Here is a 17,459-nt window from a genome sequence, read left to right on the forward strand (position 1 = left end):
GGTAGAGATGTCACATAGTTATAGCAAGAGATGGAAGCAAAGCTGAACACATTCTTGCAGCTAAAATAATGTTATTAATGCCTAGTAGATGAGTGATACCATTTAAAGGACAATAAAAATTGTTCCATGCTGAGCAGAAGTTGCAAATCTCAGTCCTAATTCCCTGCTAATTGCAGGCATCTCAGGTTGTTCTAGTGACAGCCACAGGAAGGCTGATATTTTTAGAGGCTAATTTAATAGTGAAACCTCATTTGAATTAATGTCTTCAGTGTGCATTACGTTATACACACAATGTATGAATTGTAGGATTTTTAAGCTTTCAGTGTCTTGTGCAAATGCAGAGACATTACAAGCTCAGCGAAATTTCTTGTAGAATCTGTTGCAGTCATTTGCAATCCAGAAAATTAATATCCTAGCTTTTTTAAAGAAACAACTTCAGACAGACAACTTATGTGCCTGAATATGGATGTAGAATGATGGTAAAGTTAATAGCATTACTTTCTTACACCACCTGAAGATCTGCCAGAGTGTTTGAAATACTGGTCCGTGGCATCTGCTCTCAGACTGGGAGGGTGAGGCTTTGTGCGATCTCTGGCAATGATTTCCACAAGCAAACTTTTTTTTTCCTATTTTGAAGTTTCCTGCCAATAAATAATGGTTTTGGAGAATGAACATCACAAGGATATGAAAAAAAGGCAAGAGGCTCCTTTTAAAAAATAGTATGGATGTTCTAAGTGAAAAGCATTTTTGTAGTGCTTTTTCCCTATCTGTGAGGGCCTATAAGGAAGGGGACCATAATCCAAATATCAGCACACAATGGAGTTTTATGCTGGATTTATTCCCATATAGAGTATGTTTTAATGTTGAGCATTTAAAAGTCTTATGATATAGGCACAAATGAAGATGCATAGAACCACATTTTTAAATCTTTGACCTTCACAGAATAAACTTCTAGGGTGATTAATATGGATCTTTTTGCAAGACTGAACAGATACTCTCTAGAATCCTTGTATCATTACCAGCATGTAATGAGACTTAGGTCCATTGACTTTATTTGGTATGTTTATCCTACCATAGATTGTTTTTTTTCCTCTCCAGTCAAATAAAGTTTCTTTGCAACACCAAATAAAAAGCCTTGAAATGGCACCCAAAGGCTTAGCTTTTCTTTAACCTTTTCTATGTTTGCAATCTTGGATTTTCAAAACAGTCCAAAACCAAAAAGGTCTGCGCCTTAATCCTATTGAATTTCTCTTGGGATCATTTGGAAACACAAATGAAATTACCAGCATGTGTTTGGCTGAGGAATTCTGTATTTGAGGGAAGAGGTATTCATAGTGTTGTTTTCATGCCCTTTATATTTAAAATGTCTTCTTTTGAACACTGTAAAGTTCACTTGTCATTTTGGCATAAAGAGAGGTACAGGGTTAAAAACAAAATAATTTGCTTTTGAGCCAAGCGATGCCATTCACCTTGCAGTCTGGAAGTCTTTGTCAAAGCATTTATAGTGATTTTCATTTTAACTACCTCCAGCTTTGTAGATATCCACACAAAGTTTGGCACGTATTTGAGCTGAGTGATTCCTTTCCCCTCCTCATGCTCTATTTGTACCTATCTTGTTTTGCTAATTTGCATGTCTACTGCAGATGTCATCTCTACATCGTTTTCTACCTCCTTTTCCCCTGCAGCGAGATGACATGACCACGCAGTTTAGCCAGATGAGCTTAAGCCGTCAATCATCAGGAGACAACCCCGAATCGCCTTCCGGTCCTGTCTACCCATCGCCTCTCCTGCAGCAGCCTGCCCAGCAGACGGGTTACATCATGGCTTCCCCAGGTCAGCAGCTTCCCCCCGGAGGCTTCACAGGGTCGGGTCCACCAGTGTCCCAGCAAGTGCTGCAGCCGCCACCACCCCCTCCCCAGGGCTTCGTGCAACAACCACCGCCACCTGCTCAGGTAGGCAGAACTGTGGCTTCCGGTTTGGCATGGTGCTCATGACAACATCAGAAGGAGAATATGAAAAAATTACCCAGATTGCAGATTATTTTTCTTTTTCCCCTGGTAAAATCTTGGCAGATTCTTAGGCAGCAGGAAACTTGCAAAGCCTCCATGGTTTCCGCAATTCCTTCCCTATCCTCAAACCATTTTCTGAACATATGTTCATACTCCAGGACACATCTGCACATGAATATGAAGGAAGGTGAGTAAATATCCATAGTCCTTTTCCCCTGTATATATACCAAAAGAGCAACATGCACATCAGCCCAGGTAGTCATTAATCATATTTAATTGACTTGAACATGTGAGATGTCACAGATCAGTAATTTTAACTGTCTTCCTGAAGACTGATTATGTTTTACTGTTCACTACCAAACATCCCTACTTGTCTCCTGGGTACCTTTACGGAATATTGAAAGTGATTACTGTCAAGAAGTAAAATGCACAGATGACTTTCTGGCCCCTTTTCAAGGCGTACACTTTAAAAAGCCAAATTTCTTTATCCAATTATAGATAACTTCATTTAAACTCTACTTTAAAATTGTATTAATAGTATTGCTTCTGCTTTCATTTTATTCTTTGAAAGAAAATATTTTTTTAAAAATTAAGTAAAAAAACCCTTCACCATTCCTTCTAATGTAAAAGTAGTGTAAACCTTACTGGTTTTATTGTTTGATGCTTCTTATTGAAAATCTCCAGTTGTGTGTGTTAATGGGATTCTGTATTGCCACAGTAATGAAGAATTTATACTGTTCTAATGTTTTAAGTGGGATAGAGATCTAGTTAATTAGATCACTAATGAACAATAAAAGAAATCTGAAGACTACTGAATGCTCGCATCCCAGAGAGGACTGTAACACCCGTAATTTCTCTAGTTAGAAACTATGCGGCCATTTTTCCTGAGAAGGATTGCAAAAAATAATTTTTAAGGAGCTGAAGTTCAATATAATGTTTTTTTCTTAATTTGAAAATATTGCTAAAAAAAGATTTCACTATCTGCCAAATGTAGCATTTAAAAATAAATTTGGGAGGAAAATATTACCTGAAGAGCAGAATCTCCTGAAGAGTCCATCTCCCCACCCAGACTGCATCTCCTAAATGAGAAAGTAGAGGCTGCCCAGGCTTCTCTCCTCATGTACATCCCCCCAGTGCCCTCAGTGTTTTCAAGCATCATTTAATCAAACCTTGTGACACTTTTAGTGAACCAGATAAATGCGAGCACCTCCATTTTACAAGCTGTCAACACGGCAGGCAAAGCAATGTGTTTCCCAGCCTTGCTGGCCAGGCTGTGCTGCAGGAGCCAAGGGGGCTGCAGCATCGTGCTGTCTGCTGTGGTAGGGGACCCTGCACTGCCTCCTCTCCTCCCTTGGGTGAGACCAGGTTTGCAGCCCACCCTGAGGTGTCTGCTAGACCTCCCTCAGTTGACTTTGCAAAGGCTGCTACTGGAGTTTGCTCTCAGCTCCTGCCTGCATGAGGCTGAGCCTTCATCACCTGAGGTGGGCACATTGGATTTTACCTTTGCATGTACAGCAGGGTGCAAGGTTTTAACTCAGTTTGACATAGTGATACTTTGTGAAGCTAATTTCCCCTCATTAATACTTGCTCTGATGCTCCTGGAGAGGCAGATGAACAGATGAGGAGGTGCTTCCCATATATAGGCTGCTGTAGGACCAGTACCATACTGGTTTGTCTAATGGCCACTGTGTCTCTGCCTGTACCCTAAATACGGTGCATATGGGCAGTTTGTTCCTATGTTGTAATGAAGTGGAAAGTTACTGAGGGCAGAAAAATATCTTTTGGGTTTGCAGCAGCTTCAGTTATCTCACTGGGGAATGGTTTGTCCTTGGAGGATGTAGAAAGGTGAGAAATTCAGCACTGTCAGCTTCCTCTGCATCTACTGCACTGCACGAACTGTTCATCTCCAGCTTGTCACTATTCCAAAAAATCCTTGTCAGATACCTGTGTGGAAGAGGGCACGGGGGGTCAGTCCCTGCTGACCGTGTCCCTGTGCTGTGGAAATGCAGTGGCCTTGGTCTGCTGAGACGGAGGGGGCAGCAGCAATCTTAATCCACATGTGCAGGTGGGACCTTCTGATTGACATTTCAAGTTTTAATTCATTCTTTTCAGCCCTAGAATGTGGCACGATATTATGCTTTTGGGCTTAGATGCAATAGTAAGGCTGCTCTTGGATGCCAAAGCAGGTGGTCTGAGGCAGGCTTAAAAAAAAAAAAAAAAAAAAAAAAAAGCAATAAAGATGGTAATGCATGCAAAACATTATGTGATGCATTAATTAATGCAATGCAATCAATGTAAAAGCACTTTTATATGTTAAATGTTGCTATTGAATTTATACCAGTTGAAAAGAGGCTTGACTCTGTTGGCTAATTGGTTCCTCTAAATGCATTGCTGATGAAGTTATAGAAGGTTGGCTGTGGTGCCCTGTATAAAAATAAAATAGCAGTGAAAACCTGGATGGAGGTCCTGTGAGCATGATCATTTCCTTTGGGAGCTGAAAGGAGGAGAAAGAAACTCTCTCAAAGCCTACAAACCCAGTAGTACTGAATTTAAATTATTAGGATTTGTATTAACGTTCAATTAAACGTGGCTCTATAGCTGCTCTCGAAGATTCTCTCTCCCAGTCTGTATCAATGCAGAAGCAGACTGCATTTGATATGACGTAATGACATGCCTGAGAAGTGGTGAGAGGACCCCTTACATTGCTCTGGCTGGTTCTTTCACCCCAGCTTGACAACAGTCATGATTTATTAACCTGAAAATAATGGTCTGTCTTTTCTTGGCCAATTGGGGAAAAAAAAAAAAAAGAAAATAAAACAGAGACAGAAACCCCCAGTGATTAGTCTTGGTTTGCTGAAAGGGACTTTTAGCAGCAAATGCCTGTTTGCTTTCTATATCACAAATAGCAAACATATCTTTACTTTCTCTATTTTCTTCCATTTTCAATCTTCTCTTTCTGATGGTTCTTCTATAGCACTTACAGGCCCAGGCACTTCAACAAGGGTCCACATTCAGTTTTTGCAACACTCTCTGTGGTGCTTGTCATTGCTCTACCTCTGCAGATGAAGAAATGGGAAAACCGCAAGTACTATGCCAATGGGAAAGGATGTGCTCCCTTAAAAGTTATTCTCACCTCTGACTCATTCTTTCTGGAAGGTATACTGGCAAAATGATGTCCAAAAATGAGGTGACATCAATTCTTGGAGAAGCTTGGAGAAGTAATACACATGTTGAAGGGTTTTTCACCTGAATTAATTTTGTGTCATCATTAATTTTAGCTCTCTCTTTGCAGAAGCCACCTCCTTAGAGAGTCCATAGTTACCCTAAGATAAAAATCCTTATTCATAGCCTGTCTCCTGTAGGAAACTTGCTATGAAGAAGGTTGGGAAGTCACTGCAAGTGAGTGGGTCTTTCCTTGATGAACTCAGAAGATTATATTGGCGGACATCCTACAGTTGTTGTACACAAGCCACTGGTTTTGTTACTATACTTATTATGGAGGAAGAGTGGGGAAGAGAAAAATCCTTGAAGAATGACTGATCCCACTCAGTTAGATACTGGGAAGAAATGGTACCTCCATGTGTCCATATCACTGTGGTTTCTGTTATCTTCACTCCCATTTATGTACCTGTAGCTGTCGTTAGCAATAGTGTCAGCATTACTGACACTGATCATCTGGATAAAGATGTTAATCCAAACCTAGCTGGATATCAGCAGTGTTAAGAGAAAGTAGAATACCTGTCTGATGGCAGAATCAAGCTGTAAGTCAGTAGAGAGAGATTTTAGAAAAGTAACATCAGCCTGGAAGATGCGTGGTATCCTATTCCTACCATGAGAAAATAAATAACGTACCTGTGAATTTAAGGGATGCTGCTAGAGAGCAGTCCAGTGGAGACCCAGCCTGGTAAAGGGTTTCGAACTGTCTGTGGACAGAATAAAGCAGAAAGCCGATGCTGTGTTGAGTCTCTGCCCACCATCTAGAGACAAAGAGAAATAGAAGGTGTGAAAAGTAATGCCTGTTCATGCCATTTCATGAGTGTCTCTGAAGGGACATGCCCAGTCCTGTTGCAGTTTAAGTAAAATAAAGAAAGTGCTGTATTTGTGAGAAAAAATAGAATGCATTTAAATGGCCAGTCCAACAAACAAGAAAGGTATTCACCTTCAAAATAAGAATAGCCAAGGGGTAGGGATCATCTGTCAACTATTTCCATGGTAATTATTAAAGAGGAGGGATTTTTCCACAGTGTCAGGCATTAAGATCAAAAACCTCTGCTTTTAGACTAAAGAAGGCAGCATTTATTTAGGTTATGTTCTTAGAAGGGCTTTTTTTTTTTTTTTTTATTACCACATAGCTGTGTTGGCATGCTTGCTAGTCCAGTGGAAGCTTCTGGGTTCTGTAGATGAAATATGTTCTACAAGCAAAAGGTCCAAGGTCAGATTGTGCATTCACATGGGAAAACAATTCAAGTATAATCTGGCATGTCAGTAGACTGCTACAGAAATGTAATGTTTATTGTTGAAGTGCACAGAAGCAAAGGTGTTAATAATACTGATGTAATGAAAAACTAAAAAATTCAGGAGGGTCAGAGTAGATGATGCAAGTGACATTGTTATCGCTTATCCCTGTAATTCCATTGTTTACTAAAGTAGTATCAGAAAGGACATATAAAATGTTTCAACTACTGATGCAGAGATGTACTCAAGATAAATGAAAATGGATCCTTCCAAACCCCTCAACCATGGCAAAACCTATTTTACCCATGTGTGTATTTTACAGCAGTCCCTTCTTTCAGTGTCTGATATCTTAAAAAAAAATACCAACCAAAACCCCCCACCAAAACCCAAACCTCTTCTTTTCAAGTCATGTGTGCATGATTACTGGCAAATTCATCCATTAATCTTCCTAATTGAAATGATTGGGGTTTTTTTACCCAATACTCCTACTACTAACATTGTTCAGGCTGATAGATTACACTCTGGTAAGCTTCTCAATGGGGTATATAACAAATGTATTTCAATGAATTGAGAAATTAAAGAAAGTAAACCCCTGTGTGGTAAAAATACATATATGTGTTTCCAAATCACTCTGAATGCTTCGGTGTAGGTATATGTTTTTGTGCTAAGCATGTTCAACTATAAACTTCACTTCAAAACCTGTATTTTTAGGCTATGTTTTAAAGTTAATACCTGCAGAATCTTTCCACAAGAGAGAATTCACATTGTTCTTATATGCTCATGTATTTTCAAATATCTAGGGGCTTGTTTGCATGAGGAAAATGAGGAAGTTGAGGGTAAATCAAATAAACTTAAATCCTTTAAGTGAGATTAAGCTGCTGCCAGGAGAAGTGAGAGTATTTCCAGTGGGGTTTAATATTATTTAATTTGTAAAATAGAAAATAAATAATATTTGAGAGGATGTCTACTCTGTTCCCATGCTCCGAGGCAGGATCAACTATTTGCATTGGCTTAGACTTGACTCTTCTCGCTTCTTTCAAGTCTCCCATTGTAGAGCCTTGCTGAGTGTAATCAGGTTTCTGCAAGATGGGTTTATCACACTAAACTTGCCCAATCCATGATTTATGCTGCCATGATGCTTAAAGAATGAATTTGCACCTTAAATGTCTGGGTCAACTTTCCTATACCTTGTGGCTTTTCTTTGGAGAGAAACAAATTTGTCATGGTTACAAAGGCATTTTGGTTTTGTTGCTTTAGTCTCTAACAAAACAAATGGCTGGAGGGCAGACTGTAGCCATTAGGTATCATTTGGCATTGTCTGGAGGGAGGACAGCTGACACCCTTTTCCAATCAAAATGTTCTTGTTTTTCTGGTGTTTGTTTGAATCTGGCTGATATTGCTGGCACTGGGGAGAGGGGGCAAGATTTCCACTGATTGTAGAGAAGATGAATAGACCTTGAAGAATGAATAGGTATTCAGCCTCTTGATACACAGGTGATATTTACCTGTGATATTTACCTGCTTTCGCTTCACCAACACTACCAAGTTCAGCTTGATCCTGATATTTTTCCCACCGCAATTACCCATTCAGTAGTCTTCTACGTGCCCAATTAGCCATACATGCCCTCTTCTTGCCCAGTCTTTTTGTATCTGTGCCTGTCCTTTCTCATCTGACATCATCTCCGGGAAAGTTTCTGATCTCTCTGATGTCCTAGCAGTATACAAAAGGATGCAGTTACCTTTACTCTGCTAATACTTTATGGGTGGTCAAGTTGAATGAGCATTTCCAGGAACATTTCTTCCATGCAGTTAGAAGTGGCAAATATAGTTCTTCTTTTTCTATGGAAAAAAAAAACAACAAAAGCATTTGGTATGACTGTGTATATGTCTGAGTAGGGTAAATGGGAAAAAAACACACACAAAGGGAAAAAAAATGTGTGATTTATAAAGAAATGCTGACAGATGTGGCAGAAGTCACTAGAGAAGTAATATGCTCCTAAGCCTATGTCCCTCTGCAGTTTGTTGCTATCATATGCTGCCAAACTCTGTCAGGTACCTACAGCATCCACTGCAACTGAAAATGAAAAATTTTGAGCGCTTTGAACTTACTGGGGATCAGTTGAAAACTGTTTAGCTCAAACGTCTCAGTAGTGGTGGTATGGCATGTATAGGAAGAATCTTTAGCTCCAGTGACCCTCAAACATCCATGTTCACCTGTGTGATAAGGTGATGTAGGACATGTTGCTCTATAATGACAATAATAATAGAAAAAAGAAGCCCACTTAGTAGAACTTGCTGACTCAGTGCCTACCCTCAGCTCCTGCATGAAAACAACTAGGATTGTCTTTTGAACTGTAATTGCCTTCCCACCAAGTGTGAGAGAGGCTTTGCAGTGAAATGTTCATGGATGTAGCTGATAAACAAAAGTGTGAATTTAATAATCTGTTCTTGCAAGCATTAAGGGCACATACACTCCATTTTTCCCTCTATCTTGCTTCTGTATTTTTTAACTCCAGGCCATTCTTTGCATCGAATTGACTGTTTTCTCCAGAGTTCACTTAATGGTTTAACATACTGTCTGTATACATTATGTTGATATTGAAGGTGTTTGTATCCACTTTTCTGCCGCATTTGATATTTTACTGTGATTCTTTGGTATATGCATCCTGTATATTTTCCTCTCTTTCAATTTATTTCTTTTTCTTCTATTTCTTAAAATATCTGAGAAGAAATTTGGGCACTGATAGTCCTTTTCCTATCAAAGCTGAAAGTAAGCAGCAGTTCTTGAAAAGACACAAAGCAAATGTCTCCTTGATTACTATTACCACTAATATGCTTGACTTGAACCCTTGCTTTCCTTCTAGTTTTGTTTTACTTTATGAATCTTTGAGCTTCAGAGTCTGTAGTTAGCTGCTGTTCTTTTTCTTTGCAGATGCCAGTGTATTATTACCCATCTGGTCAGTACCCTACCTCAACAACTCAGCAGTACAGACCCATTGCCTCAGTTCAGTACAATGCACAGCGGAGTCAACAGATCCCACAGACTGCACAGCAAGCAGGTATTTACTTCTCTTACTCACTTCTAACTCATTGCCTTTGCTGGTGAAACCCATTGTTTGTGTTTATTTTTAATTTGAACAGCGGAGGTGAAAGCTGTTTGCTGTTCTGTTTGAAAATAGGGTGAACATTACAAATTGAAAAACCTTTTGCTTGGAGATACTGAGCCATAGAAGAGCAGAGGTTGCATTCTCCACCATTGCTGTCCTGCACACGGTGCCTTGTCCTCAGTGTCTGTGCTCCACGTGATGGGACACAGATTGAGCCAGAAGGGAACTGGTATGAGCTGTCATATTGCATGTTCAGGCCAACCTTTGTGGTTTGTCCTTCATCCTGCAAATTTCCCAAACATTTGGAAGACTCTACATGGCTGACAGGTTTTCCTGAGCCCAAGAAGCAGCAAGGAGGTCCGTGTGGTTGGTGCCTGTCAGGACCAGCTCCCCACAGGAACGTGCGGCTGGAAGGGGGGCCGTTACACTGTAAGAGAGTGAGTAGCAGGTCTCACAGTGAACCGGTCTCTTTTCCTGCTGTGTCACACCGCTCCTGATGACACCAGAGTATGAGGGACACAGGCAGTGCTGGTCTAGTGCGTGCTGGGAGAGAGCAGGGGTTTTGCTCATGAGAGTTCTCGCATTTCAAGGCGATAAACAGTTCTTCCAGTTTTGGAGATTTTTTTTTTTAAGTTGTTGTTTGTGTGTTTCTTCAGTGCACACCTTCCCTTGCAGGGTGTCTCAGACAATAACTCCAAAGTGTGGGGAGGGTGTTGTTTCCCAATAGGGTCTGCAATTATAGACGTGCCAGGTAGGACAAAGCATTCATTTTTCTGTCTGGGTTCGACAGAATCCCTTCTGAATGGCAAAGCAGGTTCCCTGCAAAGGCATTGATACAAAAGTCTTTTAAGATGCAAGTCAAGAGCCCAGACATGAGATGTGAACAAGACTTATGGGGTCATCCAGCCCATCAACCTGTCTCTAATGCAACTGCTGGCAATTTTGTTCACTCTCAGGTGCTCAGGGAAACAAAGATAGAGCAAACATAGCTATAACTAAGCAACTGATTAATTTATTTTTTTTTAGCTGTTCTATGTCCTAATAAAATGAGTTTGTTTTGGTCGGTCTCATGGTGGCTGTCTGCTTTCATAACTTTTTATTTATACATTCCTGAGAGAGAAAGAGGTGAGATATTGCACAAAGGTCATCTGTCTCTTCTGACTTCTGTTTGACAGCCTGGTACCAAATTTATTATCTTTATATAGTGGGTCTTTGAACCTGAGTGCAAATCAACTTAGATGACATTATCTGGGTCTACTGTGTTGTTATAAATCCAGATGTATCCGTTTAAAGATATATCCATAGCATAGCAGAGATTATGGTAAATGAAGTGCACAAGAGATGGTCTGAAGCACTTGAGGGATATTCTGGAGAAGATCCAGCTATTTGATCTTGAGGAAATCCTAGTTTTAAAAATATATTGTAGCACAGAAGCTGTTATGTTTGAGTACAGACAATGCAGAGAAGCAAATGCTAATTTTGTTTCTTTGTTTACTGCATTGTTTTCCTTATATGTTTGGAAAACATGAGTCAAGGAGTTTGTGTAAAATCTCTAGCACATCAGTCTTTTCCCTGCAATTTGTGCTTTCAGCTGCCTGCTGAGTTGGAAACATTATTCTTACCTCTTGTTTAAAAATGAAAACATTGTGACTATGGTTCAGACTCCCTGCTGTGGCAATGATTTTAAGCATTTAGCTATTCTCAGATCTTGAGGCTTGGCTGAAAACAGATTGCTCAAGCTGGTTCATCCCTTTGGGCTCAGATGCATCCTTTCCTATAGTCGTCCGACCATGTGATACGCATGCCAGGAAGCAGCTTGCACTTTCCTACAGATCTCTTCTTGGAGGTGGTGCAAGGATCATTGGAATTTATGTTCTACTGCATTCCTTGGCATTTGGAAAATAACTACCTTTGTAAAATGTCACACAATTTGTACTGAAATGTCACACAATTTGTACTAAAATAAAAGAGAAATTAAAGTATAGGAAAGTATAGTATTTATGCTACAGATTTATTGCAGGAGGTTCACTGTAAGCACTGAGATACCAAAAAGCAAATGATTCAGTGATGGTTTCATGCCCAGTGTCACTGCATCTGCTTTCCTTCCTGTCAGCCTGCCCACGCACATATATTTTGCTCCTCACGTGCCCTGCAGCCTCAGTCCACCTGCAAAATCCTCATCTCTTTTGGTCACTTTTCGATGCGCAGTGGCTGTTTGCTGGGCAGGAGACAGTGTTTTGGTAACTGCAGCAGATTGACTGGTGGCACCTAAACAGCAAACAGCTGCTAGCTTGTAATGCAGCCTTTTGACAGTTGGGCAGGTGACCTGGGGTGTGCCTCTCCTCTTTCAAGCCACTGAAACTTCAGAAATGCCATGTCTTTTCAGTTTCCACCTCTGTGTCAAACATGACCAATTTAGATGCTGAGCTGAAAAAGTTACTCTGAGGGTTATTTGAGGGAAAACTGGCAGAGTAGTCACACTCTTTTTTTTTTTTTTTTTTTTCAGAAACTCAGTTTAACAAAAGAAAACATGGAATCACACACAGAAAAACCTTTTAAATCTTCCTAGAAACTTGTACATGACTGGGAAATAACAATTAAGAGATGAGCATTTCAGGCTGCAGTTTCCCTTCCCATTCAGACTTCATTCACTTCAGGTCAGCACATGAGCAGGTTGTGCAGGAGCTGAGGATAACTAGGGGCAGGAAAACAAAGATGTGAGGGCGAATAGTGCTGGCAAAACAGAATGCAGGTCAGGAATATTTCAGATGGGAAGAGGGAACGGATGGGAAGGAGGCAGATGAAAAGACAATTTCTGAAATGGCTTCCCCAAAGGCCTTGCAGCACTTCCTGCTGCTCTGCAGAGAGCATGGCTGCAGTACAGACAGGCCCATGGGAGCCCAGGCTGTGGGCCTGTACCTGCCGCCTGGGTCCTACGTCAGCCTCAGCCTGGCAGCTCAGAAAACGTTTTATTAGAATCTAAAAAAAAAAATAAAATAAACAAAAAAAACCCAAAACAAAACAAAAAAGTTTGCCTGCTTGGAGGGGCTTTTGGAAGCTTTCAAAGCAGCAGCAAGGAGTTGAGATCTTACATTGCCCACTTCAGGCTGCAGAGGTCAAAGTTTGATCTAATACCAGCAATTTGTTTTCATTTTTATTAGAAAAGGTCTCTTCAGGAGCAGAGCGATATTGATGACTTTTACAGCACGCAGCTAAAGTAAAATGTCAGTGCAGCATCTGTGGTGGCTAAGGGAGCCTGTACTCTCTCGTGGCTCTGGAAGGAGAGCAATATTAAGTTAAAATGGCTCCAGGGCAGAAAAGAAGATGAGCTCACCTAAAATTAGATTACACCTAAAATTAGATTACAGCTCTGGTGGCAATAAATCATTTGGAGGGAAGGATGAGAACTTTTTTTGTCTGTTTATTTACCTTTTTAGGGTTTTTTTCCTTATGTGCTGGTTTGTATGAGAACATCAATGACTTATTTCTGGCAGAAGCCTGGAACAGAACAAGTTATCCATGAAGATGTTATCAAAACCTCTACCATTTGAATTATGTTAGTTTCTGTTCAAGCCAGAATGTGGTGTCTGACGGCATGGTAGCATGGTCTATAAACAGAAGTACTTTTATTTCACTCGGATATATGCAGCATTCTTACATCCAGTCCTGCACAATGCAGAGTTTTTGAAGTGTTCCCAGTGAGTGGGGCCAGGGTCAAGCCCGTGTCTGTCACATTGTGGCATGCGTAGGACATCGCAGCTGGATTCTTAGGACGCATTCAGACAGCTGTTCTCAAAAACAGGATGCTCATTTTTGAAACTATTAGGGTATATTGCTGTTAGTCACCTTTGCGCTCTTTAACAAATGATACGTTACCATACAGAAGAAAATACTATTTCTGTATTCCCATATAGCAATACTCTATAAATTGCATGTTTAGCATCATAAATATTACACTCTTCAGTAATTATCTCTGTATTGATAGTTACGAAAGCTTTCAATCCTAGTTGTTGTGTTTGACTAGGAAAATAGAGATACATTGATGACAAATCACTAGTGATTTGTATTTTATTATGATAGAAGAAATCAGCAATCTGTTATTTTATATCTCTGTGTATTTTCTTTCATTATAGCAAGTGCTGTTCACTTTGAGGATTTTTCATCTTTTAAGTGCTTCATAATCATGAGCTGGATAAGTGAATGAGTATTACTTTGGGATATGCAACTGTTCTTATTGGTGTTCACAAATGAACAAGCTGCAACAAATTGCATGAATTTTTCTTAGTTTTCTTCATTGTCAAATGTCTGCCGTGTGTTTTAAATAATTTCATAGCACAACAGAAATTTTGGGGATAAAATAATATTTAGATTCTGGTTTGGGCCATAATTCAACAAGACAGTGAGCTTGGTTGTTCATACATTTATAAGGTAAAAATCTGTGGTATGTGTTTTGCGTCAGTAATGAAGATCATCTTTTGAGGAGCTTAAAGCTAAAACCTATAGTACTTAGCTGAAAAATCTTCCAGTCAGAAGATTATACTGTAATATTTCCAGAGAAATTAAGATAGTATTTGGCATAATTGGATGGTGTTTAATTCCTGCAATTAATTTAATGATTTTAAGATTTCTGAGACAGTTGAGAATCAACAAATGTTGCCATTATAGTTTGTTTCAGTGTCCAGATAGCACAAGAAGGCACAGATTGCATAGGAAATCTCCACTTTTTCCTAAAAGCAGAGTAGTTGGTAGTGTGCAGTAGCACCTTTGGCAAAAGGAGGTTGTTATGTGAGGAATATATATATCTGAACACTGCCTGGATGTAGAGTCCTTTCTTAATAGGTATACATGGATATTCTGTAAACAGCAAATGTTTGTCTTGAGGAAAGGTAATATTTGTGATGGAGTACTGTTTTATTAGCCTTTACAGCTTCCAGTAAGGAAAAAGATGTATTTGTCTCTTCAACGCATCTCTGAAACAAATTTTAAGTGAAGACAAAATGTACCTTAACAGAGACCATAAATTTGCTTAGATAGAAATCAGAGCCAAATTGACAATGAAATACAGAATTTTTGCTTAATTTAATCATTTAAATGTCAGCATAATTGGAGAGTGTTACTTTTAAGTCTCTTTCATCCTCTTTGTCTTCTGAAAGCATTTGTCACTATGAACTGATACTGAGAGGAAAAAAAATGGGGGAAGGGAAATGTGCAGCACTAAAAAAAAATGTTTTGTTGTCATGGTCATTAGAGAACCTTATAAAGAAAGATTGCAGCTTTCTACCTTCATTAGCAATGTGACAGGAGCTCATGGTCCATGACAGATTTGTTTGCATAATTCTGTGTGTAATTTCTGAGCTTATATAAACATAAACAACTTCATTTTTTAAGTATCTAATTATCTGGAGAAACTATTTCTCCTACAGTAATTGTTTGCGCTGTTGGAACAGATCTGTTCTGAAGGTGTCCATCTGTGTTTAATGCTATATTTTATTTTATCTTTTTTTCAGCAGATACTGCTGTTCCTGAAAAGCATTGCAGGGAGTGGGGAGTGTCTCTTATTTTTACAGGGGCTTGACAGGAACAGGATGGACAGAGCCCTACTGTATTAAGTACTTAAGCATAGTGTTACACTCATTGATGTTGATGTAAGGCTTTGGAATTTAAAAGCATTTTATGAAATATTAAGGCCAGATCATGAAGTTTACAAGCAATTACAGCAGGAGGACTAAGATCAAAATTGTGATCTTGAAGTGAATCACGCCGATATTAGTAGTTTCTGTCCAAGGTTTTTATGTGTAAATTGCCCAGAAACATAAAACTTTAACTACAAGCACGTCCATTTTGGCAGTGCTGAGTCTCTCACACCAAGAGCATCTGTAAGGGAGAGCCAAGCACTGCTCCTACCACCTGCCTTAGAGACTTCTGACAGCAAACCTAGGGGACTGCTCTTCAGGCTTGTTCTTCTGATCTTTTTTAAAAATTACTATTATTATTTTTCTTGCCCTTAAACCACATCTGGAGAAGAAGGAGTCCCTGGTTTGTTGTTATTTTTTAAAATTTAATTTTATGATCTGGTTACAACTTTAGGTAATCCCATGGTATGAGAAACCCAGGTGCCTTGGCCAGAGGGGATCTTAACCCATGTTGTGCACTGCAGGGGTAAATGCTCACCAGGATCTCTGCCGTTCAGGGATGTTCCACATCTTTCCTTTCTTTAAAAGTATGAAGGAACAGAGAATTAAGTGCATATGAAAACAGAAGGGCATACAGCAAGAAACTAGCTTAGTACTGATTGTATTTTTTAATGTTGTTTTTAGTTTGAGGTTTTTTGGGATGTTTGGGGTTTTTTTGCAAGTTTAAGGCCTTACTTATAATATTTTACAATTGTATACAGTGTATAATTAGCTCCAAGACCTATCCACCTCCTATCAGCTACCTGTAGGGAGTTTCCTACCTAGGGTTTTGCACCCTGAGTTTCATTCCCGTACTGCTGGAGGAGGAGTCTGTGACCAAGTTTTGCATTCAACGCTTCCCAGCAGCTTGCTGGGAGAGCCAGGACTGGGGCTTAAAAGTTTTTAAATTTCTAGTCTTAGAAACATTAAAACGTGATGTCCTTCTGACATTAAGCAATAGTGCTGCACAAATACTCAAACAGCGTTCAGCTTTACAGAATATCTGTAATTTAAATTAATAGCAGAATTATTACTATCACGCTCCCTGCAGCATACTTGATTCTGGAAATTAAAAGGGAAAATCACTTTTGTCAAAAAGCTTTATTCTTCCTCAAATGACTTGTTTAATTATTCAGCATTCACACCAAGAGAGAGCAAATACTGAGGGAAGAGAACACCAGTAGGCTCGATAGCCATAGGAGTCTTAAGACACATTTTTTTGTGTTTTTTTTTTTTTTTAAAAGCTTCTCAAGTTTTGTTCAGCTTCTCTAGCACTAATTAAAATCTAAGTAATCTTCCTAGGGTTTCACACTAAAATACAGACTATTTTTTATTATTCTTTTGGGATTTTAGAGAATTACCATGTGTTAGTCTCATGTCAGTTAAAATACATGAGCAAGCAGAGAGAGAAGAGATTTCTAACAGAATTGTGCAGTGGATAGGACTTCAAAAATACCCTCTAAAAATTGCAGAGGCTACAGTAAGACGTAGGGAACACTCAAAGGTATTTAACAATGTCTACAAAGAATCTTTGTATTTCTGTCTTTTCTTTGCCAAAAAGAGTCATACATCATCTCTATTGCTAATTCTGCATTGGATCAATGCACAGAGCTCCCACTTCTTGCCATGGAATTTTTCCAGCACTGAATAATTGAGAGGTTTATATTGTAGTCCTTGAGAACAAAGACAGATTTCATCTTTTCTTTTTATATATATTTATTTTTTTATTTTATTTTTTCTTTTCCGATACCGTTCTGTCATTGCTGGAAATCGTGGAGCCCCACCATCGACAGAAACGCTAGCAGGTCTCTGCAGGGGCAGAGGCCATCTCCAGCTCTGCTCCAGGCAGATGCTGCTCACAGTAGGTCTGTAGGGTTTGGGGCTCAGCATTCTGTAACTTTCCTGCAGATGAAAGCATGCAATGGGATGGAGAAGTGCAGGAGGGCTTTTGGGTGTAAGCTAATAATTGAAGAAGTACGCTGGATGTGCACCAGAGATCTGCACTTTGGGGACACGGGGGGCCTTACAGTTGCTACTAATTGAGGATTTAAGGATTGAAGCACACTTTGTAGTTGTAAAACTTAATAGAACAGGACACTTGCTTAGATTGGAATGTGGCAGAAGAAATACACCTGAGTATGAGCTGCCTGGAAGAAGGGCCACAGCATGTGTTCAGTTTTGGGACAGAGGAACTCAAGAACAATGTCCCAGTAACT

At 39.5% G+C, this 17,459-nt stretch overlaps 1 protein-coding gene across 1 annotated transcript in view; it reads left to right on the plus strand.

Moving 5' to 3' along the window:
- The window catches only part of ARPP21 (cAMP-regulated phosphoprotein, 21kDa), a gene marked incomplete at its 5' end in the record, with an annotated part of 75,274 nt that overhangs the window by 27,786 nt on the left and 30,029 nt on the right, over nt 1-17,459 (plus strand). The window contains 2 exons of the mRNA XM_010194863.1: nt 1,686-1,952; nt 9,397-9,523. Of these exons, the coding sequence (XP_010193165.1) occupies nt 1,686-1,952; nt 9,397-9,523 (394 nt within the window). The remainder of the gene's footprint in view (nt 1-1,685; nt 1,953-9,396; nt 9,524-17,459) is intronic.

Source organism: Mesitornis unicolor, unplaced genomic scaffold (genome assembly GCF_000695765.1).
Source record: "Mesitornis unicolor isolate BGI_N332 unplaced genomic scaffold, ASM69576v1 scaffold21911, whole genome shotgun sequence".
NCBI lineage: Eukaryota > Metazoa > Chordata > Aves > Mesitornithiformes > Mesitornithidae > Mesitornis > Mesitornis unicolor.